Source organism: Castor canadensis, chromosome 17 (assembly GCF_047511655.1).
Source record: "Castor canadensis chromosome 17, mCasCan1.hap1v2, whole genome shotgun sequence".
In the NCBI taxonomy this organism is placed as follows: domain Eukaryota; kingdom Metazoa; phylum Chordata; class Mammalia; order Rodentia; family Castoridae; genus Castor; species Castor canadensis.
Window position 1 is genome coordinate 1,811,447 of NC_133402.1, and position 19,548 is coordinate 1,830,994.

General features: G+C 55.6%; 1 protein-coding gene across 7 annotated transcripts; it reads left to right on the plus strand.

Annotated features, from left to right (window-relative positions):
- The first annotated feature begins 158 nt into the window (after positions 1-158).
- Traf7 (TNF receptor associated factor 7) lies at positions 159-19,540 on the plus strand. 7 transcript variants are annotated; one of them, XM_020169351.2, is made up of 21 exons: positions 160-313; positions 8,488-8,606; positions 8,840-8,897; positions 10,619-10,710; positions 13,443-13,559; positions 14,155-14,247; positions 14,494-14,527; positions 15,148-15,331; positions 15,441-15,575; positions 16,060-16,277; positions 16,362-16,435; positions 16,682-16,730; positions 16,810-16,937; positions 17,117-17,199; positions 17,760-17,799; positions 17,922-18,038; positions 18,189-18,311; positions 18,479-18,598; positions 18,699-18,830; positions 18,911-19,030; positions 19,178-19,540. In XM_020169351.2, the coding sequence occupies exons 2-21, from the start codon at positions 8,526-8,528 to the stop codon at positions 19,190-19,192; spliced, it is 2,013 nt and encodes a 670-aa protein (XP_020024940.1). In that variant the 5' UTR covers positions 160-313; positions 8,488-8,525; the 3' UTR covers positions 19,193-19,540. The 7 variants fall into 7 exon arrangements, 6 of the variants coding, with proteins under 6 accessions (XP_020024940.1, XP_020024945.1, XP_020024942.1 ...); XM_020169353.2 differs by having other exon boundaries at positions 293-313; positions 8,807-8,897; XM_074059893.1 differs by lacking the exons at positions 160-313; positions 10,619-10,710 and having other exon boundaries at positions 8,807-8,897.
- The last annotated feature ends 8 nt before the right edge of the window (positions 19,541-19,548 follow it).

Here is a 19,548-nt window from a genome sequence, read left to right on the forward strand (position 1 = left end):
CTTTTTTGGAGACGATGAGCCTGACTGTGAGCGACGGGTCATGTTAACCAATCAAACTCCGATCTGCAACATAGACTGATTCTAAAGCCTCCAATCCCACCCCGCGACGACGGGGCTGTCGGAAGTCGTAGTTTGTGAAGCGATGTGTGTGAGGTGGCTGCCGGGGTTCCTAGAGTGGTTGAACTACAAGCCCCAGCTGGCGTAGTGCCCCAGCACTTCCGGCTCGTGCGTCTTGTGCCTTTCCCGGCCGGCGGCCGAGGGGGCACGATGAAGCGGGACGGTGGCGCAGCCGTTCCCGGGCAGTCGCGTGAGGGTAAGTGTCCGCGCGGTGCGCCGGATCAGGTGCTAGCGCCTCATCAGGTGCTAGCGCCTCAGTGCCGCGCGGTGGGGAGGGAGCAGGGGCGTCGCGGTCGGTGGAGGGCCTGGCCCGGGGGGGGGCGGGGCCAAGACGGGTTGGGGTCTCCGCGTCCGTGCGTGTCTCTCAGCTTGTCCACCAGTTTCTCCATTCCTTCACTCCCTCGTTTTTTTCTGCACTTCTTGTTGGCATTTATTGAGTGCCGCCTGGGTGTTAGGCACTGTTCTAGGCTCCGGGAAGACTGCAAAGAGCAAGATCCTAGTATTCATAAGCTCATGTGGTGCAGGATTTCTCAGTCTCCGCACTACTGACAGTTCGGGCTGGGTCGTTCTTTGCCGAGAGGAGCTTTCCCGAGCATTGTAGGATGTTGAGGTAAAGTCCTTGACTTTACCCACTGGAAGCTAGTACCCCACTCCCCGTTGTGACAACACAATCCTCCAGACATTAGTAAATGTTTTCGGGGGGCGGGGGGTGCAACCCACCCTCCAGAACCCTTGGCATAGAGAAAGGAGGGAGAGACTGACAATATAATTCAAATCATGAGGAGTTGTGACAGATATGAAAAAACCAAGACGCTAAGAAAATCAGGACTGGGGGTTCCTGGATGGTTTGGTGGGGGGCCCTACAATTTGGCAAAGACCTTATGGAGAAGCTGCCAGTCTTGGGACATTACTGTAATAAATAGCATTACATGCAGGGGGAGCAAGACCAACAAAGGCCCCAAGTGAGAAAGGGCTTGGCGCACCCCAGTGAGCCACTGGCAAGTGGTGGAGAGGCGAGGTTGGGAAGGAGGGACAGTCCACAGGGTGCAGGGTGGGGATTTTATTGTGCTTACAAGCAGGCTGTGGAAGACTTTAAAAGAACAGGAGACGGATCAGGTCTAAGTCCGGGAGCATTCTGGTTGTGGGTGAGGGTGGACTTTGGGATTCAGTGGAGATGCAGAAAAGAGTAAGGAGGCTCTTAGCCCTCACCTCTTAGTTCTCATTGAGGTCCAGCTGTCCAAGGCTGGCTGTCTTGAGCCAAGCCAAGGTAGTCAGCTGAAGCTGACCTACTTTGCTGCCTCACTAGCATGCCTAGGAGCTCCATCCGCCCAGCCTTTGCCCCCCATCCCCCTCACCATGTCTCAGAGTCTTTCCCTGTGCACACACAGGCTCCCTCTCCTCCGCTGCTCACCCCTGGCCTTGATTTAACAGCCTTGTGGCTTCTTCCTCATTCCTTCTCTTTGGACCTTTCCCCTTCCCAGACTCCTTTCCTGAGGGTCTGTGTAGCAGGCACAGCCTCTCTGACATGAATCCCTGCTTTCACCACTCTGGACATTGATGTTTCTCTGTAGAAATCCCCAGTCCCTGTGACTTGAGGTTCCTGCATCTATTTGCTGCAGTCTTTCTAAAAAGCAAGAACCTTTTTTTTTTTTTCACAATTTTATTAGCATATATTAGTTGTACAGGGGGGTTTCATTGTAACATTTACGTATGTGCTTACAATGTATCTTAATTAGATTCACACCCTCCATTGTTCTTCCTCATCTCTGCACCCCCCTCCCCCCATTCTTAGAACAATTTCAACAGGTTTCATTGTTCTGTTTTCATACACATATACAAAGTGCATTGCAAAACCTTCTTCTGAGGGAGAGCAATGATATACGCAGCCTGACTAAGGATGGAACTGGCCAGGAAGGAACAGCCAGGAGTAGTGTCCAAATCTGAGCGGTTCCTTGAAGTATTTCCCTGAGTCTGTGTATCAGGGTCTTTCTAGAAAAGAATGGAAAACATCAGGGCCTTCAGTTCCCCTGGGGAAGTGCCTTTGGCAGGTTGGATGAAGACTAGTGGGCTTCTGTCTGTCACCCCACTGGTTTCCCAACTCCTCCAGGGTCATATCATGTTAGTCATCAGCATGTCCTCAACTCTCCTGCATGCAGTGTGTGTACACTTTGGTCAGCTGGTTGACGAAGCAATGGCCAGTGTGGGAAATGGGAAGATAATGCAGCCGAAGGGCCTGACATGGCCAGAATGAGCAAGCAGCCCAGGTCTGTGGTTGGGGGCTTCTTGGCTCAGCTTAGTGAGGGTCTGGCTTGAGAGCATAGTGGGGCTCCTAGATTTGCTGGCAGCAGTGGAGGAAGCAGAAGGAACAGAGCTTGGGACATCCTTGGTGTGACCTCCTGCTGGCTTCTGTCTGTGGGCCAACGTCTTAGGCTTTCTCAACCCACACTCTGAACTGTCAGAAAGGAACTGCTGTTGTCACAGCTTTCACTCTTAACTATGTGTCACCTCTCATCGCTCCTTCCAGACACAGGTCCATCTATAGTTCATTTTATGGTTAGAAATCCGTGGCAAGAGCAAACAACTAACCCAGTTACACTCTGTTAAGTGGGGTTTGAGCACAGGTCTGTTTGAGTCTGGGACCTGTGGCCTTAGCCACACACCACACACCATGTCCATAACAGGCACCTTGAAGAGTACAAGAGTGTCGTGAGTGAAGTGTTAGCACATGTACAACCCCAGTAGCTGTCAACTGGACGTGTCTTGCTCTAAACCAGAGTTCCCACATGCCTGGTCTTACCAGCAGGTAGACACCAACCACTTTACCAGCCGTCTGACTGGCTTACTAGGAGGGACCCACTAACTCAGCCTTCAACAGATGACCCCAGTATCCCCAGGACGGAGAGATGCAGCTGCTCCCTGGAGGAGTGTGCTGCCAGGAAGGGCAGATGAAGAAGGAAAACAACCACTGGATCTGGTGCTGATGATGTGGGAATTGGTGTTTGAAGTCCCAGGCAGGAGCGAAGCTGTGGAGAATGAGTAAACCAATGCCAGGAGCACCTGGCACCCTGGTAGAACAGGCAGCCTTGAAGAAACCCAGGACTGAGGAGTAGGGATGCTCTGGGTGCCAGAGGAGGTGGTAGTGTATAGTGTGGGCCAGTGTGGAGTGGGGGCAGGTCTCTGCCCTCTGCATTCCCAGTCTGGATCCAGCAGAGGGAGCTGCAGATCCCAGAGAGGCTTGGCCTGGGCAGAAAAGACCAGGAGGCTAAGAGTGGGGTAAAAGAAGGAGGCTGAGCAGTCATGGGGAAAGAGGCCAGTTAGGGAGCTCTATAGATTGGGACTGTGGGTGTAGAGAACAGGGGAAGGTGAAGTGAGGGCAGAAGCTGGGCTGGGGTTCCTGAGGGAGAAAGAACAAACAGACTTTTGCTCAGGTTTTGTGGAGGTTCTGAAGGATTATCAGGGCAGAGGCAAGAAAAGACAGGAGCCCCTGACGTCATACCCTGTCTGGGATGGAAAAGATGTGCTATGGGGACGTTAGGGGAACAACCAAAGGAAGTGCATGTGGTTTTGCTATGGCAACCAGGCCTGTTTCTATAGGATTTTATAGCTAGACCTGGGCTTGGGCCAGAGGGGGCCAAGATAGGGACTGACCCAGAGGTTTGGCAGGATGCAGGTCCCCTTGGGGTGACTCTGTGATACCAAGAACCATACTTGAAGCTCTGGCTTATGTCCAGCCAGTTCATTCCCCACAGCTCAGGCAGGGCTGAGGCTTCTTGAGCCATCCCTGGCTCTTACCAGGGTGGCCACAGGCTTAAAAGGGCTCCCAGGTTGTACCTGCCCTCTTGAAGTTTCAGCATGGGCTGCTAGGGGACATCTACTTGCCTGGAGCTGTGGAATAGAGCTGCCTTGGCCAGACTTGGCCCTGTTACGGAACCCCTCTCCATCACTTGCTCTAGCAGGGCCACCTGGGTTGTCCCCTCCACCAGCTGCCAGACACAGGGTTGGCCCAAGGGTGTAGGGACGCTGGCCTAGCCTGACCTCTTGGGGTGTGTCCCAAGAGAAAAAGGGTAAAGACCTGTGTTCCATACCCCTGCTGAGGGTGATACCCCAGCATATCTTGTGTTGTGGAGCTCTAAGCCTTGGGTTCCCTCCTGGGTGTGGTCTGGGGGTGGGCTTTACCCACCTGAGCAGGCGCCTCATGGAAGGGGGGTGCAACTTGGGCTTTCAAGGAGAGGGGCTGTGGCATTCCATGTGGGCAGGGAAGAAGATTCCCTCACTCACCATTGGACAGAGTGCAGCCCCAGGAAGCCCTGAATTTGAATGTAGGTAGACAAAGACCCCTGGGTCTTGACCCTAGACTCAGGTGAGGTGGGGCAATGGGTTCTTCTGCATTGGCCCCACAGAAGAGCACGTGGTGAGCACTTAGGAGGTGAAGAGTGACTGCCCTACCCTGCACACTGCCCACCCCGTACCCCTCACCTCAGCAGGACCCTGAACACTCTCCAGTCATACTTGCCTGCTAGTGACAGCCATAGTAGATAGCCCCATTTCTTTCAGGACCTTTTCTCTTTAAAAGCAAGAATCCTGCTGGGCGCCAGTGGCTCATGCCTATAATCCTAGCTACTTAAGAGGCTAAGATTGGGAGGATCATGGTTGGAGCCCAGCAAATTGTTTGCAAGACCCCATCTCCAAAATAACCAGAGCAAAATGGACTCAGGCAGGAGAGCACCTGCTTTGCAAGCAGGAAACCCTTAGTTGAAATCCCACTCCCACCAATAAATAGATAATTAAGTAAATAAATGATAGAATCCTGCCCTGGGTGTTGGTGACTGACCTTGAATTCCAGGTCAGTCTGGGCTACATAGTGACCTGGTCATTTAAAAAAAAAAATGCTGGTGGAGTGGCTAAGTGGTAGAGCACCTGCCTAGTGGGCATGAGGTCCTGAGTTCAAACCCCAGTACCACAAAAAATAAAAAAAAATTTGGGGGTAGAGCACTTGCCTAGCATATGTGAAGTCTTGGGTTCAATCCACAGCACCCTCCCCCCATGCCCCAAAAAATTCCCTGTTCCCTGAGGGTACCTGTACTAGGCTCTGCAGACAGGCATGAGGGTTGGGGCTTGGAAAGGAGGAGCAAAGGAGCTGACGGGGACAGCCCTTTTTCAGCCCACTCTCCACAGCTTTTCTCAGCTTGGGAATAAGGCTCCAGTCCTGAGGAAGGCCGCCCACCACCAGTCCTGGAAACTGGAGGGCAGGAGAAGCCCTGCTTTCAGGGCCTGGTTGACAACTTCCTGCCCTCTGGGATGCCTCAGCAGAGTGTAGGGTGGGAAGAGGCTCTTCCTCATACTCTGGAGGCCAAAGCATGTTTCCAGGGCCACTGGGCCATCCTCCCTGTCCAGTGGGTTGTTGAGCTCCTGGTGGCTGCTTCCCAGGGGTTTGTCCTGCAGGTTGCTTGCCCTGCTGCTTGGGGCCCAGGCCTGGGCTCACAACACTAACTGTTATTACAAAATTCGGCATCTAGTGGGCTGGGCTGAGGAGAGCCTTTGGCATCTTGCTCAATTCTGCCTTGAGGGCGGGGCACACAGATGGGGGCTTTGGACTCCAGCCTTGGGTCCTCCTGTCCCTAGGTCCCTGGCAGGGCTCAATCTCTGAGAACCAGGAAATGTTCGACTGAGTGGTCAGCCTCCCTCCTTCTCTGCTCTGTTTGGCTCTTGAGCCAATCCTGTGGTCTCCCCACACCCTGCCCAGTAGTCCTTAGGACCTTCCGGCTGATTTGCATATTACATTGCATGCCTTTCTGTTTACCTCACCTCAGTGAGGGAGAAGTCAGATGCTGCTGCCCAGACTAAAGTAATGAGTGCTGAGTGTGGCAGGCCCCAGCCCCCAGGGCTGACAGGCTGTCTGTGGTTTCAGGGGGAGTTCCTGCTGGGGTCCAGGGTGTCAGTGGCTGGAGCTTGCAGCTGGCCTTATGACCCTGGAAGCCAGCGGTGAGGGAGCAGATAGGTTTATGAAATCCAGGTCAGTGTCTCCTGCCCCCTCCATGTGAGCCATCCACAGGTTTCTTAAAACGGGCTGAACATTTGCTGATGGGGTGAGTCCTGAAGCTCCCAGGTCCAGGTTTTCTGGGCTTCCCCCGTGGCAAGGGTGTCCTCACCTCAAGCGGAATGTCTAACCAAGGCCCTGGCCAGCTATCCCAATCTTTTTGCTTAAAAAGAAAGCCATCATGTTTTGAAGATTGGATAATATCAAAAAGGGAATTTTCAGACCTTACATAACCTAGCTGTTCAAGTTAACATACTGTCATTTTTAACTTTTCTAATAAAACTGCTTTTTCTTAATTTGGGAAAAAAAAAAAAAGAAGAAGAAAGGAAGAAACCAGCAGCAGTGGCACTGGGTGTGGGGGTGGGGAGTGACTGGCCACATTCTCTGAGTCCCATCTGCAGGAGCCCCTGCCCCATACAGCCAAGTCTGAGGCACACAGAGCCAAGCACAGTGTGTGTGCGTCGGGGGGAGGTCACAGTTAGGCCTAGGGTATCGGGCAGTGGGGGGAGGCAGCTCTGCTAGGTATCAAGGCTGGTGCAGTGGGAGGGAGGAAGTGTTTACTGGGGATCAATGGGTGCACGCTGGCAGGCCAATAGTCATGGCTACTCTGAGTATAGAAGGAGTCTGGGGACAACTGTGGACAGTGCCCCACCTACCTGAATCTGAGGATGCTCAGAGCAAGGTGGCACAGGTGACTATCAGTGCCAACTACAGGGGTCAGCAGCCACCCCAAGGTGGAGGATTGAAGCCCAGGGTCCTTGGCAGGTAGGGCCTGGATAATGCAGGGAGAGAAGGACAAGGAGTCATGGGTGGCAGAGAGGTCAGGGGCCAGCCCCTCCCTTTGGGTCCCTGAGCCAGACTGAGCACCACTGGGTAGACCAGGACACAGTTTATGGTCGTGGTGTGTGTGTGGCCTAATGGAGAGAGCTAGGCTGTCTCATCTGTACTCCCAAGGGATTGAGACAGAAATTCCTTCCCACCTTCTTTGAGTGGGGCTAGAGCTGGGCAAGCAGCCTACCCAGAGCCCTCTAGAGTTTACTCCTTTCCTGCTCCTTCTCTGTCCAGCAGGGACTTGGCATAAGCTGTGCCACCCTGTGGTGAGGCCCTGACCACTGAGGTGGACACTCAAATGCCATGTCCCCCCAGCTTATTCTGAAAGCCCCCACACACACACCAGGGGATGAGCTCCTGTGTGTTCCCAGGTGCTGCAGTGGCCTCTTGAGGTGGGGAGGGCACATGGCTTGGCAGGAGTCCTATGTGTATGGCCTTCCTCCCCACAGGGAACTCTAGAGTTTCAACTCTAACAAAGGCCACTGCTTTGGGGGGGGGGGGTGCCATTCTAGCCCTGCCCTCCCAAGTTCCTGGCTCCCAGATCACAGAGTCCTGAGAGTGGGGAGACCCTTGGGAGGGAATACCTGTTAACAGTCCTGTGCCCCTGCAGGGCATGCTTCTGTGCTGTCACAGGGTGGGTGTTGTCCCCAGGACCCACCCTGAGTGTGACCTGCTGCTTGAGTGTCCTGCTCTCTCTAATCTTCTTTCTCTGTAGGTACTAGCCTGGCCTGCTGAGGGGCACGGTCCCCCAGGCTCACCCAGCCCCTCTTTTCTGGGGAGGGTGGGGTTATTGACTCTTTTGTGCTTCCTCTGTGCCCTTTTCCTGCCACCCCAGCCCCTGAGTGGCACACTTGGGGGCCTGGGTGATCTGCACAGGGTGGAGAGGTGGGTCTGTCTCTTTTCTATGACTTTCTCCATGTGGCCACATTCAGGTGAAGTCAGATTCCAGTTATTTCACCCTATGGGTTCTCTCTGGAATGTGGTCAGTGTCCCCACTGGCCTGCAGACTGGGTCTGACTAGGTCCTACTGCACTTGCCACAGTAGAGAACACATTTGTCTTGTCCTGGCTGGTCACCATGTGACTGGCGTGTGCACCACACCTTGTTTTTTTTGCCCAGTAGGCTAGTGGAGACGTCCACCAGGGTCCAGCCTTGGCCTTAGAGGCAGGTCTGGAAGTGACTGGCTGTCAGTCAGGACCCAGAGAAACAGCCAGAACAGATGGGGGTCTTTCTAGCTCTAGGACAGAGCTGAACAGGCTCTTTAGGAGGGCTAGGCCCTAGAGGATGGTAAAACTGAGTCAGCCGCCCTCAGGAGCCTCCTTGCCTACATCTGGGGCCTGCGCACACCTGAGCAGGGAGGGAGCAGAAGGACTGTCCATAGGACAGTTGCCGAGTTGGTATCAGAAGTAGGAGGCTGTCGTTGCTCTGTGTGGGTCAGCCTGGCTGATGGCCAGGAACCTGGGTTGCTTCCCCTTGAGCCCTCATTTGTGTTGCACCCACAGAGGATGCTGCCCAAGGACCCTGGATGCCTCTCTAGAGCATGAGCTCGGGCAAGAGCGCCCGCTACAACCGCTTCTCCGGGGGCCCTACCAACCTTCCCTCCCCTGACGTCAGCACCGGGGTAAGGGGGGCCCGGGGTGAGGGTCTTCCTTCTTCGCATACCTGCACACCAGGCCCCCAGCATGCTGCAATAACTTGACACTGGCTGCAGAACTTCTAGCAGCCCCCTTCCTCCCTAGAGGGTCCCCTGAGGCTCATGGGCCGCTCAGTGGGTAAGTGTGTCAGTGCGTGTCCACCTTTGCATGTCCACGTTCTCTCCAGGGACAAGGCCAGGTCTCCTCTGTTCTCTCTTAGACCAGAATGGAAACAACCTTCGGGCCCACCTTTTCCGCTGTCACCACCATCGCTAAAGGTGAGCCTGTGTGTGGGAAGAATCTGCAACCCCCCGAGGTCCATCAAGGCCTGAGGGGCATTTCCTGGCTGGACAAGAGTTGGGTGCTTATGTTGGAAAATGAGCAGTTGGCCTCCAGCCTCTGTTCCTTGCCACATCTCAGTTCCAAGCCAGACGCTGGCTGGGTAGGAGTCAGGCTGTCCTGCTTCTGTGCCTCAGCCTCTGCTGCTGTGCTTGCCTGCATCATCCTGCTCCTTTGTCCTGAAACCTTGCCCATTATCTCTCCAGGGAGGCCTGTCCTGACTTCCCTGGCACCACCAGGCACATCCATCCCTTATCATGGTGACCCATGACTTGTCCCCAGCCTCAGGCTCTAGCCTCTGAGAGGTCATGAGTATCGTGGGATCTTTTCTCAAGTGTGGTCTGACACCCTCAGCCTCAGCCCTGGTCCAGGAGATGGCAGATGGAACTTTGTCCTGCCCGAAGGCTGGGGGAGGGAGGATTGGCCCTCCTTTTGGGGACTGGGTTCTGGGGCAGAATGTGTTCTCCTGCCTTTCTGGCACTCTGCCCTGCAGGAATGTACCAGCGGCTAATTGGTTTTTTAATTGCCTTCCTGTGACTTCCTCTGGATAAACCTGGCTGAGGGCTCATGGCCACCAGGTAACACCTGCTTACCACCTCCTTTTGCTGCCTGATGACCCTCTGGGGCTCTGAAAGGACCTTTTTTTCTTTTTTCCCTTCTCACAAGAGGCTTGTTCCTGAGGGAAAACAGATATCACCTCTAATCCCCTAAGCCGAGGGACTGTCCCTTCACTTCTCATCGACCCTTAGAGGCCGCACAGTGCCTGTGGCAACTGCTGAGAGCTCTGGAGACAGAATGATGTGTGTGGCACATCTTCGTCCCTGGTGGCAGGGGGAGAAATGAGAGCCAGGCAATGAAGCACCAACACTTGCCTTATCTGGCCCTTCTCATTGCAAATGGGGAAACTGAGGCCTAGTTACAGGGCAAGGAGTCCAAGCCCTGATCTTAAACTGAGGACTTCAGGGCTGGTTCTGTGACATCTAGATCGGGCTGGGCCTAAGACTGGTGGCAGTCACTGCAGGGCTATCCTCAAGGCTGCAGGCTGCAGGGCTCCCCACATGGATGGTTACCTAGCTCTTCTTAGGTCAGCCTTTCCCTTTGTCCCAGGCTGAGCAGGGTGGTGTGTAGCAGGAGGAGGGCAGTACCTCAACTCCTTTCCTGCACCTGCCTTTCTCTGTTTCAGTTTCCTCTTCTGTGAACACTCCTGGCAGAGTTACCTTGAAGGTTAACAAGAGGTCCTTAGATCCTGCCAATTAACTTTAGGTGTAATTGTTCAATGTTCACTATGTACCTCAATTGGGCATGGAGTGCCCTAGGCCTGGCTGAAGTGGTGGGACCTTGCAGGGGCTCTGATAGAAGACTCCTGAGGGTGGGCAGGTGGGTCCAGGAGCAGCCAGGCTCCAGCACTGTGCCTGTGCAAGTGCAGGCAAGCTTGCGGACATACTTGTGCCACTGATTTAACCTTGGGACACAATTTCAGCTACTCCTACCCTGCCCCTGCCCCTCTTGGCCCTGGGAGAGTTGAGAGGTAGAGACAGCCCACAGAGCCCCATGACCCACATGGGCTCCACCAGCCAGGACAGCATCTGCCCCTACCCGATGGGCCTCCCTGCATTGGCCCACGCTCATGGTGCCTGGCCCTCCCCTCTCTTCCTGGCAGCTGATGGGACCAGCACATACAAACAACACCGCAGGACTCCCTCCTCCTCCAGCACCCTTGCCTACTCCCCACGGGACGAGGAGGACAGCATGGTAGGTCCCACTTCATAGGTGCCCAGTGTGAGCCCCCACATCCCCTCATGCCCTCTGTCCTGGGGACTAGGTTTCAGGAGAAGGTGACAGTAGGGAAGAGCTCAGGGAAGTATTTCGAGGCAGAGGGAACAGCACTGTGGACATCCTGAAGTATGAGCACATGTGATGAGACACTGAAACTAAGGAGGCCCCCATGGCTGGATGATGATAGCAGAAGGCAGTCAGTTTGAAGGGCTAGGCTGGAGGATGTGGCACATGAAGGCTGAAACAAGGCACATTTGGCTCCACCTTAAGTGAGGTGGGAGCCACAGAAGTTTCACTAAGGAGGGTGACAAGAGAAAAATCTTACGTTTTGAAAGCTTCCTCTACTGCTAAGTAGAGGGTGAGTGGGGTAGCTGGGTAAAGGCAGGAAGTCAGTGAGGGGGTCCTGACTTGGGGAGACAGACACAGCAGTGGGGAAAGGTGCGTGGACATAAGCTATGGGGTCAGCAAAGGCAGTGGGGGCCTGTAAGTCCTATGCTGAGTGTAGGGGAAGGTAAAAACTCCCTGCCATTGGCTGTGTTGGAGTGGAAATGGTTCAGGGCAGTCGGGCTGGCTGCAGGTACTCAAGCCCCATGGCCAGGGTCATGGTGGCTATTCCCTGCCAGTCAAGTTTTGGTAGTCATCGATGGTCACCGGACCTGCCAAAGGAACAGAGGTCAACCTTGGTGGCACTGGGGCACCTGGGCATGGAGGAACAGGCTGACTGAGAGACAAGGGAGCCAGGCACACTCAGACCCTGCTGCTGGTTGTATCTTTGTGTTTTTCACTGACTTTCCTCTGGGCCAGGCTCTCCTTGCTGTGTGTGGCAGCTCTACTGATGGCCTCCAGCTGGTTCTCAAGCTCAGCCAGGCTTCTGAAGGCTGCTTCTCATACTGAGTGGCCAGGCCTTTTGAACTCAGGCCTTCTCGCTCTTGAGCCATTCCCCAGTCCTTTGTTTTTAGTTTGTTTTTCAGACAGGGTCTCGTGTTTTGCCTGGGCTAGCCTCCAACTGCAGTCCTCCTACCTCTGTGTCTCAAGTAGCTGGGATTACAAGTGTGTGGCACTATGCCTGCCTTTTCTTCCCCTTTTTAATGGAAAGAAGAAAATACTTTTAACTAACTGAACAGGCATACTTGTTTGCTAGGTACTGCACTGGACCCCAAGGACTAGTCAGATGTGTCCATGTCCTGGCCCTCAGGCCTCTGCCAGTCTCAGTCTCTATCCACCAGCTTGACTGGCCTGCCTGGTCCTTGAAGGAGGTTGATTCACTGAGCATCTGGTTTTGGATAATCCTGGAGCATCTGGAGAGTCACAGTGGGTTTAAGGATGTGCCAGCACTTTCTCTGTTTGCTGTGGGCCCACAGGCAGTCCCCTGCCTGTTCCACACTGCTGGCCAGACTCAGCCTCTGTGTTTAGGAAGGTAGGAATCTGGGAGGAGCATGGAGCTCTGTGCCAGCTCCTGCTTGAACCTGCTTCTGCCCCTCTAGTTGCCATCACTGCCCATGGGAATGTTTGACTCACTTCCCTTCTGTTCCTCACATGGCATTTCCATGCAAACAGGCCACTTGGGACACTGGGGGGGGAGGTGGGCACTGTCCTGGTGATGGAGGCGCATGTCTGTAGTCTCTGCTTTCTGCTCAGGGACGCCTGGCTGGCCTTGGGTCTGGCCAGCCTCTCTCTGCAGCATGAGGTTCACACCCAGGCTGGCTGGGAGCTGAATTGCTCCCATGGCCTCCTTGCTAGACAGAGGCTTAGGAGGGAGGCAGCTGGGACCAGGGTGGTGGGTCCTGGATGGGTCTGGACTTATAAATGAGGCTGCAGGCCTCTGTCAGGCTGGAGGGAGGAGCTGTGGGAAGCTGGCTTCTTGGGCACTTCTGGAAGTTTCCAGGCTAGGAGGGAAAGAAGGGACAGTACCTGTCCCTTGTGTAGAAGCCCTTGTGTAGAAGGCTCAGGCAGAGGTAGGCCCTGTGACTCTCTCCTTTTTTATTTTTTGCACTGCTGGGGATTGCACTTCACCTTGAGCCATTCCACCAGTCCTTTTTTATGATGGGTGTTTTTGAGATAGGGTCTTGCAAACTACTTGCCCAGGCTGGCTTCACATTATGATTCTCCTGATCTCTGCTTCCTGAGTAGCTAGGATTTCAGGCATGAGCCACCAGCCTAGCAAGGCCCTGTGACTCTTGCTTCCAGCTCTCAAGAGGCTTAGGCAGGGTTTGGGGGCGAGGGCATTCCTGCCTTCTTCCCTGGCTAGCTTCATGTCCCCTGGCCAGGGGAGGCCAGGCAGACAGGTGAGCCTAGGGCCACCTGGAGCCCAGCAGCCTCTCCCAGGCCAGCCTCCATCTACCAGTCTGGGGACCCTTGCCTGCTTCTGGATTGGCTGGTGGAGGCGCCCCCTCTGCAGCCTACATTCCCTCACGGGAAGCAGGAAATGGCCTGAACGTGTCCTCATAGAATTGAATAGCAGGAAGTCTCTCCATTTACACAAAGAAAATTGGCAGACAAGTGCAGGCAGCCCAATACCACAGGCCAGGGCCAGGGCCAGCCCGGGTGGGCAGGGGGGACCCAGGGCTTCACCGCCCCCCACCCCCACTCCTCAGCCTACTAGTCCCAGAAGCTCCACTGACTTCACTTCTCCATAGGGCTTGGCCCTGTCCTCCCTGCTGCTTAAACCCAGTGCGGGGTCCCCTGATGGGCCTCCTCTCTCTGTCCAGCCCCCTATCAGCACTCCACGTCGCTCCGACTCCGCCATCTCCGTCCGCTCCCTGCACTCCGAATCCAGCATGTCCCTGCGCTCCACGTTCTCACTGCCTGAGGAGGAGGAGGAACCGGTAGGTGTGTGTGTGTGTGTGTGTGTGTGTGTGGTGTAGGGGGTCTGAGTGCAGAGAGTCTTCCAGGTCTGTCCTTGTGCTACAGTAGCATGGAGACACCCTCCCTTCAGGCCACATTAGCCCAGCTTACAGTGAAAGACTGGATCACACCTGGTCAGGGTTCCTGGTCCTCACTGGTTCATGTCAGGGTTCCCTAGGTATGGTGTCCCCTATTCTCATTTCACGGCTGCCTAGAGGTGGGTGGCAAGAAGGTGGGGCCCTTTCTAGCCTTCATCCCAGGAAGTGGGTAGGCGGGGGCTGGCTGAGACCATGCGTGTAGATACCATATGTGCGGCTGGATGCAATCCTCCTGCTCAGGCCATGCCTCTGGGGGCCACACCCCCTGCTTATGCTCCTTTCCCACCCCTACCCCACCCCCAAGCCTTAGCAGCTTCTCAAGACAGACTGTAGCTGAGATTTCCTAGCCCCCGAGGGTAGCCCTGGGCCTGGACAGGGTGGGTGGTGCAGCCTGGGTTGGTGGCATGACTGAGGGTGGCCTCCACAGAGCACCAATGTGTCCTGGCCCCTCACTCCCCCTTTGCCCTGCTTGGTGCAGGAGCCGCTGGTGTTTGCCGAGCAGCCCTCAGTGAAGCTGTGCTGCCAGCTCTGCTGCAGTGTGTTCAAGGACCCTGTGATCACCACCTGTGGGGTGAGGCTGCCTCCCATGGGCCCTCCTGCCACCTACCCCAGGCTGCTAACCCTGTCTCTTGAGGGCAGTGATCTGCTGGCCCCTTTCCCATAAGCCTTGGTCTTTGTCACAGGCCTGGTCTGGCTGCCCATGAGACGCCCTCTGCAGTGGGCTGGGGATAGGGTGAGCCTTGGGCAACCACTGGTTTTGACTTGGGGTGCAGTGACCACCGGGGCTGTCCCCTAAGTTCATACTTTGTTCCTACAGCACACCTTCTGTAGAAGATGCGCCTTGAAGTCAGGTATGTGTGCGCCTCCCATCCATACTTGACCACCTGGCTCCCCAACTAGGGAAGGCAACCCCAGCCCTTGCTCCTGGCTGCCAAGCAGAGACCACTGGCTTGTCCCTTGTCCTGTGTACCATGTCCAGGCACACTTGGCCTCTGCTGGTGCTGGGGTAGTGCTAAGGGTGGTAGGGATCAGGCTCAGTGCCTCCACATCAGAGCCATGAGACCAGAACTCCTGATGTCTTCAGACTTGGAGCCCTCCCTGGGGCAGGCATGATAGGGGGTCTCCTGGAGTGAGCACCTGTGTTCTCACAGACTGTCCTCCCAACAAACACCTACTCCTGCCCCACACCAGGCTGACTGCCCTTCACCTCTAGTCTGCTGCCAAGATTTTACTGGGTCAGCTAAGGCGCCTCCATAACCACCTGCTTATCCGCCTGGGAAGCCCTGAACATATTCCTGTGCTGGGCGCCTCAGTGGGGCAGATAGATGGGTGGCTCAAACACCTAACAGGCTCATGCCCTGTACTCATGCCAGTGTGTTCCACCTTACCAGGACTGTTTACCACTGGGCAGGGCTGCCAGGCAAAGGGGTGCCTGGGCAGGCTGTGGGATCAGTGTTCCCTCTTCCCACAGAGAAGTGTCCCGTGGACAACGCCAAGCTGACAGTGGTGGTAAACAACATTGCGGTGGCCGAGCAGATTGGGGAGCTCTTCATCCACTGCAGGCACGGTTGTCGAGCTGTGGGTGCTGGGAAGCCCAGTGTCTTCGAGGTGGACCCTCGGGGTTGCCCCTTCACCATCAAGCTCAGTGCCCGGAAGTAAGTACTCCCATAGCCCCAACCTCCCCAGGAGTACTGAGCACCTTTGCCTCTCTGGGCCTCTATTGTGAGGCTGTAGTTCAATTTCCAATGTCCCATCTGGGTCTAGGGACCACGAGGGAAGCTGTGACTACAGGCCTGTGCGCTGTCCCAACAACCCCAGCTGTCCACCACTGCTCAAGATGAACCTGGAGGCTCACCTTAAGGAGTGTGAGCACATCAAATGTCCTCACTCCAAGTATGGGTGAGTGTGGTGGCGGGGCATGGGCAGGATCCCAGGCTCTCCTTGGCTACGAGCCCCTGTGTGTTGGTCCTGGGGAGATGGACCTGAGCCAGGAGCCATACCAATGACATCACAGACAAGGTCCAGTTGTCCAGGAGAGACTCGTGCCCAGTGGAAGAGCAGAGAAGTGACTGGACAGGTTGAAATGGGTCAGGGTGTCAGGGAAGGTGCATGCCAGCAGCTGGCCCAACTGTCATTTTGAGCAAATGGATGGAGTTTTGAGCAGAGAAGGGAGGCAGAGGCAGGTTTTCTTCTCAGAGAGGGAGGAACTTTGAGGGGGGTGGGAGATATAAGATCTCACTTGTGAAATGGCCTAATGGCTGCTGGATGGCAGAGATTGGGCAGGCAGCCAGATCTGGAGGATTCTCAAGGGATTCTTAGAGCTGGGGAGGCTCAAAGAGGGTCTTCCTGAGCAAGCAGGTGTATAGCCGTCCTGTCTCCTCAGGTGTGCGTTCATTGGGAACCAGGACACGTATGAGACACATCTGGAGACATGCCGCTTCGAGGGTCTGAAGGAGTTCCTGCAGCAGACAGATGACCGCTTCCACGAGATGCATGTGGCACTGGCCCAGAAGGACCAGGAGATTGCCTTCTTGCGCTCTATGCTGGGCAAGCTCTCCGAGAAGATCGACCAACTAGAGAAGAGCCTTGAGCTCAAGTTTGGTGAGATCTGGCCCGGAGGGTACAAGGTACAGTGCTGCTCCTGACCCCTGACCCCAGTAACACCCCCTTCCTCCTGCCACTCAGATGTCCTGGACGAGAACCAGAGCAAGCTCAGTGAGGACCTCATGGAGTTCCGGAGAGATGCGTCCATGTTGAATGTGAGCAAGCAGGGGCCACAGGCTGGTGAGATGCAGAAGGGTGGGTCTGGAAACAGGACTGTCCTTCAGCTGGGACCTCTGCAGGCAGGCCTCCCACCACTGGCCTCTGTCCCCAATAGTTGGGACTAAGGGCCTATGTTCCAGTGAGGGCGGTTGCCCTTGCCCTAGTTCTGGGGGCTCCAAGTCTTCACCAGAGGCTGTGGCAGCTCCCCTTACCTACCCTGTGCTTTGCCCTTGACCTTGCAGGATGAGCTATCCCACATCAATGCACGGCTGAACATGGGCATCCTAGGATGTGAGTATAGCCCACTGCTGTGCTCACCCTCTGTCCTTGGAGTCCCACTGGGTCCCTCACTAGTTTCTCCCATCTACAGCCTATGACCCTCAGCAGATCTTCAAGTGCAAAGGGACCTTCGTGGGTCATCAGGGCCCTGTCTGGTGTCTCTGTGTCTATTCCATGGGTGACCTGCTCTTTAGTGGCTCCTCTGACAAGACTATCAAGGTGGGTGGAGTCCTGCCTCATGGATTCTGCAGCCTGACTGGGTTAGGCACTGCATGCCAACCTTTGCCACCTCCTGCCCAAGGGTGGGCCCTCTTCCCCGGGTGGATGGCTTCCTCATCTTGTCATCCTTGGCAGTGAACTAACCCTGCTGGAACCTGTTCTGGCCCTGATCTCTGCAGGTGTGGGACACGTGTACCACTTACAAGTGCCAGAAGACACTGGAGGGCCACGATGGGATTGTTCTGGCTCTCTGTATCCAGGGGTGAGTCCAGGCACAGGGGTACCTACTGACCACAGGCACCCTGCGGACCATGAACTGTGAGCTTGAGCCTGGATCCCTGGGTGGCAGTGTGTGTGTACCCTGTGTGGCTGCAGTCTCTGCAATGTAGCCAGAGCCCTGGGCACAGCTCTGGGCTCAGGAATCATAGAACAGCTGTCCTGGCTACCTCCTTGCCTTAGGGTAGCCTCTTCCCCAGACCTGTCCCCGTATCTTGTGTCATGCTGGGAGGCTCTGTGTGGGCATGAGTGTGACTCAAAGGGAGAGGAGCACGTCCACTGGCAGCAGCAGCTTCCTAGCAACAGCCAGGTCCTCGGACTTGATGCTAAGGGTGGCTGACCTCCCAGCTGAGCTGTCTGCTTCCCAGGCAGGCACCAGGCTGTATCTGCCATTTCCCATGTTCCCATATAAACCAAGGCTTTGGCTCCAGAAAATATCAGTGGCCCTGCCACCAGACCAAGCTGTTGGTTCTTGAGGCTAGCCAGGGCAGTGTGGGTGAGGATGGTGGTCTTCCCCCATCTCACTTGTTGGCTTTGCCTCCCCAGGTGCAAACTCTACAGTGGCTCTGCAGATTGCACCATCATCGTGAGTGGGGCCTGGGCCTGGAAGCTAGGATGGGTGGAAGAGACCCAGCACTTGCTCCCTCACTGACCTCCAGGTTCAATGGGTAGGGCTGGGACCCTGAGGCTTACTGTCCCCCATCTTAGGTGTGGGACATCCAAAACCTGCAGAAGGTGAACACCATCCGGGCCCATGACAACCCCGTGTGCACACTGGTATCCTCACACAACATGCTCTTCAGTGGTTCCCTGAAGGCCATCAAGGTACAGCCCGTGGGTATGTGTGTATGTACGGGACATGGGTGCCACTGGGTACCTGCCTATCCCAGTAATAGCTGTCCCTGCAGGTCTGGGACATCGTGGACATGGGTGCCACTGGGTACCTGCCTATCCCAGTAACAGCTGTCCCTGCAGGTCTGGGACATCGTGGGCACCGAGCTGAAGTTGAAGAAGGAGCTCACAGGCCTTAACCACTGGGTTCGGGCCCTGGTGGCAGCCCAGAGCTACCTGTACAGTGGCTCCTACCAGACAATCAAGGTGTGGCAAAGTTGCCTCCTGGTGGCAGTCTCACCCTCTGTCTGACTTCCCAGGCTGGCCTCAGTGGTTCCCTCTGTCCTGCCCCTACCATCAGAAATACACTGGGCCCCAGAGACCCTGGGTATGATGTGCTTGGCCTGGGACCAAGTGGCTACACTTGCCCCTAGATCTGGGACATCCGGACCCTCGACTGCATCCACGTCCTGCAGACATCTGGCGGCAGTGTCTACTCCATCGCTGTGACGAATCACCACATAGTCTGTGGCACTTACGAGAACCTCATCCATGTAAGGACTGGGCACCCAAGGCAGGCCTGACTCCAAGCCCATCACTCCCAGCCTTGTTCTGAGTCTCTGTCTCCGACCTGCCTCTTCCTACCCCTCCCAGGTGTGGGACATTGAATCCAAGGAGCAGGTGCGGACTCTAACAGGCCACGTGGGCACTGTGTATGCCTTGGCAGTCATCTCAACACCAGACCAGACCAAAGTATTCAGTGCATCCTATGACCGGTCCCTCAGGGTATGTGCTGCCCAGCAGCAGGGGCTCAGAGGGATGGTGACTGAGCCTGGGTAGGCACTCACATTCTGTGTGCTCCCCAGGTCTGGAGTATGGATAACATGATCTGCACACAGACCCTGCTGCGTCACCAGGGCAGTGTGACTGCACTGGCTGTGTCCCGGGGCCGGCTCTTCTCAGGGGCTGTGGATAGCACTGTGAAGGTCAGTGCCTATAGCACAGGCCAGTCAAAGGGGCTGTACAGAACAGCGGAGGTGTGGGTGGGAAGCTAGTGACCACAGGCAAGTGGCAGTGGAGGGCAGGGAGCCCTGGGCCACAGGGGCATCTGAAACAGAGCTCTTTCTTTGCAGGTTTGGACATGCTAACAGAATCCAGGCTAAGCCTTGGCTCTTCCTGGGCCTGTCTGAGCCAGGCTGGCCACACAGAATGGCCTCCGGTTTCTGCCTGCCCTGTGGGGACAGATAGATGGGCTCAGGCAGCTGGGCAGTGCACTCCTGCCCCTGTGCTCAGCAAACCTCCCTCTATCAGGCCCTGCCTCACTGCTGCCAGAGAAATGTCCAGGCCCCTCTTGGGGTGCCAGGTACGATGCTCACCCAGTCCACTCCTTTATGCCACTCCAGACGGCCTGCGGGCCTTTTTACCTTTTCTACTGGTTTTAGACTGTATATAGATTTTATTACTTCCTGATTGAAATAAAAGCTGCACAGACTGTGGTCATGAG